The sequence below is a fragment of the Solea solea genome, chromosome 13 (genome assembly GCF_958295425.1).
Source record: "Solea solea chromosome 13, fSolSol10.1, whole genome shotgun sequence".
Taxonomy (NCBI): domain Eukaryota; kingdom Metazoa; phylum Chordata; class Actinopteri; order Pleuronectiformes; family Soleidae; genus Solea; species Solea solea.
Genome location: NC_081146.1, coordinates 7760052 through 7767801, shown reverse-complemented (window position 1 = coordinate 7767801; position 7750 = coordinate 7760052). Strand labels below are relative to the sequence as shown.

Sequence of the window (7750 nt, the reverse complement as noted above, 5' to 3'; positions counted from 1 at the left end):
AGAATGTTACTATGTGACTCATTTGTGTCACACATGCAACAATGGTGTTTATTATTTCAGCATCTCTGTTTGGAGTTTCACTGTTTGCGCTGCTCACTCTCTGTCTGTCTCTCTGTCTATCTGTCTCTGTCTGTCCCTCTGTCTATCTGTCTCTGTCTGCCTCTCTGTCTGTCTCTCTCTCTCCAGAGGAATGTAGGTCAGGTGGACTGGACATATAAATTGCTTATTTCTTCACCCAAATGCAGGCACTGATAGAACTCAGCTTCCTCAAATGCTAGATAGAAATGTGTGGGTAAAGAATATAAAGAACAATTATTATGAGTGGGCGAAAAAATAAATGAGTGAAAAAATATATAGCGCTACATACGTTCTATAGAGCTTTTAAGAAAGAATCAGTTTCCCAGCTGTGTTGAATTTGACAAACACTTGATTCTTCACAATAGTTGAGTGGCATATTAAGGGAACATATCTGTACATTCTGAGGCTCCTCTTCAATGCAAACAGTCCACATTTGTCTCCTTTAGAGGCAAAATTTCAATTAGCTATAGCACGGACAAACTCTTTGTTGTAACAGCTTGTGTTTACATTCTCTCTGTGCCGCCCTGTCTTTCTGCCCTCCACTTAGTTCCCTCCATCACTCTGACTCTACTCACTGCTTTGCTAAATTATAAAAAATGGCTGGAACATTGGGGGGGGGCACACCAGCTAAATGATGTTTAGACCTACGGGACTTCATCTAGATCTCTTTCTCTACAGACATTCCTGTAGACCCTGCATCTCCATCACAGGGCCACATAGAGACAAACAACCATTCCCTCTCACACCTACGGTCAATTTAGAGTGTCCAATTGACCTAATGTGGTCCTGTGGGAGGAAAACTGGAGAAAATGAGCCAAAATGAATGCAGTCTCCTGTCAAACTTCATCACCTGAAAAAAGAGAGCCAATACTCCCGATGGTTGCAATACAGCAACACATGAATTTCAGTAGTTTGAACATTTCTTACAAATCATTCACACATTGATTGAAATAATAAAACCCCAAATTAAGAAGTTCATCCTGCTTTTTTAAAAGCTTTATTTAAAAAAATCCATAAAACAGTGACTGCAAATCCCTGCGAAATAAATCTTTGTACACCAAAGCTACACCAAGATTGTATTCAGTTTAAGTGCATGGTGCATTATAATTTTTATGCTTGTTATATATGATTATATTCAAAGATCTATTCTTTTGATAGTGACTCTGAAGCAATGCAACAATTATTACTCTCTCTTTATGACTAGACAAAGAGGGTGCACCTCTTTGCAGTGGGAGAGCTGTTTGCAGCTTCAGTTTAAACTTTAATTTATTTATCACCTGTTTATTTTATCAATCCTTCTCTTGCTCTGCAGCTCTCTTCGATCACTGCCATGTAGCAGCTTTTAGGCCCAAGGCTGCGGTTAACTAGGTTTGACCAGCAGATTGTACAGTTTGATAACGTCACCTCCTCAACAGAGACTCCTCAAACTCCTCTTTATCTCCCTGGAAGTTATCTCAAGCATGGTGCTGACAGACACTCTCGCAGCAGGCAGACCACTTAAGCTGCATGGTCAGAATAATTAATGAAGGACATGATCACGGACCCAGGAATGATTAATCTCAAACTGTGGCAAACTGACATGACTGATTGTTTTTACCAGGTTGCCGAGCTTTAAACGCTCACGGCCATTCAGGAACCCCATCCATCACTGACCCTCACTGTGTGAGTGTGTGAGTGTGTGTAGTATGTGTCACATTCAAAATGCTAATCACACGCTCTGCTTTGTCCTACCGGGCTGCCGTACAAACTTGACAGTTCATAATGGTGGCTTTCATTAAGTGAGTCTTTAATCTTATTTTAAGGCTTTAAAGCAATCATGCAATCACTTATGTAAACACACCTACAGTATGTGTAGTATTTTTAATTTCTGCAGGGGAAAAAAAAAGCCTAAACATTACATTGAGTGTCCTTGACAGGCTTTTGGAAGACAGCTGGTAACATGGAGCCTCTTAAATGGGTTGTAACCAACTGATCATAGTATTTAAAGTTGTTCACACAAAGTTCTTGTTCCTGTGCACGGATGCAATCAGCTGTTCTCTGTGGCTCCTGAGAGAAATGAAAATGAAAAAGAAGCACTGCTGTTAGATACTGAGTGGAAAAAAAGTTTTAGTGAAGGCTTTTAAAGGCTTTTAAACTCTCGAAAATCTCCTGGAGATCTAACTCAGGAACATAAATCTGTCACAGTCAGCACGTGTTGTTCTCCTGTGTAGCAGAGGTGCAGTACCATCTGCCCTGTGCACCGTGCTCTCTGTCTGTGTGTGACAGCACACAGCTGATGTTGCTGCCCTCACATGTGGCACTTTTGCACCTCCTTCACACAGAAATATTTATTGGGTTTTTGAGTTTTCCAAACAGTAGAGACGACATCGACGTAACAAATACAGCAAATAGCAGGACAAAATAATCAAAAATAAACAGGAGGACAATCGTGTTCAAAAGTTAAGTCAATCAAACATTCCACACAGGTCAGTGTTTCTCAAGCCTGATAATCGACACACCTGATTCAAAGATTCAAACCGCCAGCTCATCCACAAGCTCTGCGAAAGCCTGGTAATGAGCCATTCATTTGAATCAGGTGTGTTGGAGCAGGGAAACATCTAAAACATGCAGGGCAGTGAGTTCCCGAGGACCAGGACTGAGAAACAGCCACACAGGTGATAACGGGCAGTCACACTCACGCATACTTCACAGTCTATGTATTTCTTTGTATTTTAAGAAAATGTATAACCTCACAAATGTACCTGCCAAAGGAAGGAAGGAAGGAAAGGAGGGGAAAGATCAAAGGAACAGGAATCAGTAATCCAACAAGCTACTTCAGAGTAAACATCAGAATACTGTGAGACTGGTACATGTCCAAAATGTGTGTTACATGTTGGCAGGTGCTGCTCCACTGTATGACCACTGTTAATCTTTCATTCAGAGCATGTGTGTGCAGATGTTGACTGACCGTCCACGTTTCTCTCTCTGAGCCTCTTTGCAGACAGAATCGGTCTCATCTCTGTCAAATGAAATCATTTCTGTATATTTTGGTTTTCTTATGCTCAAAGTGTGGGCATCAATAAGTCTTTCTTTTACTTTGTCTATTGATTTTTAAACCTTGTGTTCAGACATTCATGAGTCCACAGAAACAGTAATTTCTCAGTGGGTAAATGAACACGCACCATGTTCTGTCGGAGTCCTGTGAATCTGCCTGGTATGACCTCTTTGGACAGGGTTCAGGTTCAGACCTCGTTTCCACTCTGCTGGTGTAATTATATCTGACAGGGTGAGACTTTACTGGCAACCCGATGTCAGCAGGTCAGACTCAGAGCAATCACCTCATTGTTGTGTAATCAGGTGAGGTTTTGTGTTTTCCAGTCTGTGGAATTTTGGATTATTTTAGGTTTTTTAATTATTCATACCTTTTTTTTTTTTTCACTGAAAATTTGTTTCTGTCTAATAACACCACCATCAATCATGTAATAGAATATCATTAAAGAAATTAAGTTGCTGCTTGTAGGGAAACACCCTACAAGATAAATAATATCCCAGGACTCTCTTCCCTTGAACTTACTTGACTATAAATAGTTTTAGAATCTATGAACTGTTTCACATAACTTAAAATGTTCAATGTACTCTGAAGCCACTTTTTATATAAAATAAACCCTACAGATAGGCTACAATTCTCTTAAAATTATATTTAACCAGTTGCCTAACACATCAACTGTTTGTTTTCTTTTGTTTGCTTTTTATAACTTGTGGTCTGGGAAACATTTTCTACTTTTTTAGTATTATTTTATTTAGTAATCTGAATGCACTGTCATTTCACCATTTATGATTTATTCAGTAATGAGGAGGCACACCAGAATGACATTTTTCCCAGATTTTATTTGTAAGCCGTATCAAATCATTAGCCACACAGAAGATGTCACTATAGCAAGAATAAAGTTGTCACTAAATTTCCTCTCCTCACATTGTCGTAAAGTATACAACTTCATGCTTTTAGACTGAAAATACCTGCATGCTCATAAGGCTTAAATTGAAGTCAAATATAGATACACATTTATGTCACGTATCTACACTTCTTTCAAGCTAGTTATTTTATTGCAACTGAACAATATCGCCCTAAAAAATCATTATGCCAGGAAGCTCACAAGCATACATAAATGCATAATCTCAATGATCATTGTTTTGTCATTAAGTGTCACATCACTGTGTTTTACAAGCAGCAGGAAACACAGGAGCAAAGACTTCCCCTGAATAAACCCCCTCCTTCAGAGCAGGAGGCTCTGCACCGACACTGCAGGCACTGATCAAAAATCATTGTCTACTTAAAACGAAATGTTTACTTGACTGTGGAATTAACTTGGCAGACGTTTATGTTTTAGTCTGGATGTTATAGCAGCACTAACACAGAACACTTCAATGCGGAGTGCAGCTTTCACTTGTTAAAACTCTGAGGCCTTAAATGACCTAAAATTTACAAGACAAACTTCGTCAAAACACAACTGGGTGACATGAACATGTGGGATATTCTGGATCAAAACAAAATAATCCCTGTTCATCAAGAGATTAAAATGAATTGTTTCGTGTTAGTGCTGGAGTCCAAACAAGGCCAAACACTTCAGTAGATAGAGATGATTTTAATCCCACTCTCCATTCTCTGATTGCTGCATCAGCTCCATGGCAGCATTAACTTGACGAACCTCAAGTTTTACTCTCTCCTTCTCAGCGGCTGTCCAGCCAAGTCCGGTGCATTTAGTGCTGTTTTCTCCTGAATGAACACCCTACAGGAAAGATACAGAGACTCATTAATGAGGAAACAGTTTATTTAAAATACCTCAGTTTAAATGTGATACAAATTTGAGATGTATATAAGGTTGCTACACTGTCAAAGTATAAAGAATGACTGAAATGCTAATCACCAATTCAAAGTTTAAACGTGTGTTTTTGATTTACAATTGGTCTTAACTGTTGAACGACAAACAAGAACAAAACATTTACATTTTAAAGACAGGTTCCACAGAATTGTGGCATTTGCTCATTTACAAAATAAGTAATACCAATTCATTTATATGGAAAATTAGATATTTCATCTAAAAAGGCCTTAAACATGTTTAAACTAAAACAAGGCAGCATTTGTGGCAGGTACACTTTACTAAACTGCATACATTTATTAACATATCCCTAACAAGCTGCCACTGCGATTTGGATTCACAGTACAGAGCCAGCAATTGTTGCAGGAAGGGTTTATGCATTGACTCACTGGTGGAACATGGTTCTGTGCTGCTGTCTGCCTTTTCAAAGACTGATTCACCTACAAACTGTGGTGTTGGGGCCAAAGGTCACAGCTGCACCCATAGTAACTCAAAGCACAACGTATTCAGAAGCCCTTGGTTACCACAGAAGCAGAGGACAGAGTGGGTGGTGCAGCGCTATGATCATTTCATCAATGTACTTACACTAGTGAAGTAATTCTCATATTCTATCAGAATGCTAATTAACATGGCTAACATGTACATGGCTCCAGTAAATGTAAAGAAATGACGGTATAAATTAAAAAGCAAGTCTTATTTGTGCTTGCAGTCGATTGTGTAGAAATAGATCAGAGGCGATGTATTTCTGTCACAACCGCAAGAGTCAATGTATGCCTTAGTTGACACCCAGTTCACGAAGAAGTCAGTGAAAGGGCAACACAAAGGCAAATATCGGGGACAGAATCACACAAAATGGCCAACATTTAGCTGTTAATAATTGAATTAATACTGTCCGTATTAAACTTTTTCATCCATGTAACTACAGACGCTACACATTAGTTTTCCTGTACCTTCTGTCAGACGAGCTTTCCCTCCCGTCGGCTGGCAGAGGACTGTGGAGCAGCCAACACACAGCACTACAGTCTGAGCGTGACTGAACACTGTGGTGATCTTGTAGCAGCCTGCAAACAGCACATAATCACACAAATTATTTTAAATGGCATCCCATTAAACCAGCAACAGAAAAATGTAAACAAAAACAACCAGCAGCTGAACAATTTATGACCATTACATTATAAAAATGTGCTGAGCATGTCCTTGCAGCCATTTGTGTCAGAGTCGCTTGAAACTCTTTTCACTGATGGAAACAAGTGTTGCTGTATGCCTTATTTGACACCCCAAACACTATGAAAAAATGGAAGGGCAACACATAAAGGCAACAAAGTCACTTGGTTTGTACGGGTCCCCATACAGGGTCTGTTTGGTAGGAAACCTTTACAAGCGCCGCCTGCTGGATCATAAGGGGTACTACTTCAAATGGTCCATGAGACTTCAGCAAAAGCATTTCCGAACATGTCATTACAGCTCAGACATAACCTTCAAATTTCAAATGAAAAAAAGCACCAGTCCTGCTTTGAACAGGTTAACACTTGGAGAAGCTGACCTGGACATTTGACATCCATAAAATATGAATTTGGACTCTGCACAAGACGTTTCTTCTTGTGTCTTCTCTTTTCATCCTCAGGGCTGGGGTGCACCAAATCCTTTGCAAGCTAAAAGCAAATAAGACAAGACATTAATTATGTTTAGTCCATATAAAGTACCATACAAGTCTTAGACCAACTTTAGACTTGTTTTACCAATGCTACAATGACCATATGGTACAAGTATTTCTCAACTACCTTATTAATGTGCAGCTTTAAAATACATTTTCAGGGAAAAACAAGCTTCTACAGGTTTAAGTGCCAAGTATTTAATGGGACCTACCCTTACATTTTAATAGCAAGATGCTGGCTCTCATAAGTGTGAACCCCCAATTACCGTTACTATTGCTGGTAAAATACCTCACTCAAACCGATGAATCAATAATATGATGAGCTTGTAATTCATGTAGTAATTGATTAAATCTTTTTTTAATCATAGGTGCCATAAAAATCATATTCTAATCCATTCACCAACCATTGAATTAAGATTACAGCTACACAACTTGATATTCAACACAAATTATAATATAATAAAAAAAAACATATATAACATGGCTAAGTTGACACATACGACCAAATACAATGGTATTATTGAGAAAATAAACATGTATATATATATATATATATATATATATGTATTTATGTTTATATATAAAGGCTGCTGGTGAGAAATTGAAATGCAGTTGAAGAGTTACATACATATATGATATAAAACCAACTGTTTGTTGTTACATTCACCTAGAAATAATAGTGATAATGACAGATGTAAAATCACTGATGTCGGTGTTTATGTCGTTTATATCAGTGAGTGTGAACACGGAGTTTTACTGCGCTGCCTGCTCGAGCACGTGGTCCTTCGCCATGTTGTCGCGTTTTCATGTTTTACAATATTCTGCCACATGGATTTCACTTTCCCTCCCACGGAAACAAAACACAACTCTTCACCGCGTTAACTTAAACACTTTGAGACACAATTTAACGATAAATGACAACAGCAGAGAGTGAATTGTTACTTACAGGCATGTCTGCGTATGTGGAGTATCAGCACCGGAAAGGAAGAGGGTTTTTTAGCAACGGACCGGAAACTGTGGAGTGACTGTAAAAACCGGAAGAAGTAGTAGAAGAAGAACTTTTAGTTATATATTTATTTATTTAGTTATTTATTTAAATATACGAACAGTACCTATCATAAAATAACATCGACATATTCACAGTTATTATATTTAAAAAAAT

At 38.5% G+C, this 7750-nt stretch overlaps 1 protein-coding gene and 1 non-coding gene across 2 annotated transcripts; both read right to left on the bottom strand.

The window, feature by feature from the left end:
• Positions 1–3925: 3925 nt before the first annotated feature.
• rps27.2 (ribosomal protein S27, isoform 2) lies at positions 3926–7615 on the bottom strand. The gene is made up of 4 exons (XM_058648820.1): positions 7535–7615; positions 6478–6586; positions 5885–5995; positions 3926–4844 (listed from the first exon to the last, which is right to left on the bottom strand). Exons 1-4 carry the CDS (start codon positions 7538–7540, stop codon positions 4816–4818), a joined length of 255 nt encoding a protein of 84 aa, XP_058504803.1. The 5' UTR covers positions 7541–7615; the 3' UTR covers positions 3926–4815.
• On the bottom strand, positions 5630–5761 carry LOC131472019 (small nucleolar RNA SNORA13). The gene has a single exon (XR_009242052.1). It is a non-coding gene; the product is annotated as a small nucleolar RNA SNORA13 (small nucleolar RNA).
• Positions 7616–7750: the final 135 nt, after the last annotated feature.

What these genes read in the sequence shown, in the direction of transcription:
- rps27.2 (XM_058648820.1), bottom strand. An exon ending in TATGGATGTCAAATGTCCAG is followed by an intron (nt 5,996 to 6,477) that starts GTCAGCTTCTCC and finishes TGCTGTTTGCAG; the next exon opens with GCTGCTACAAGATCACCACA. An exon ending in GAAAGCTCGTCTGACAGAAG is followed by an intron (nt 4,845 to 5,884) that starts GTACAGGAAAAC and finishes TCTTTCCTGTAG; the next exon opens with GGTGTTCATTCAGGAGAAAA.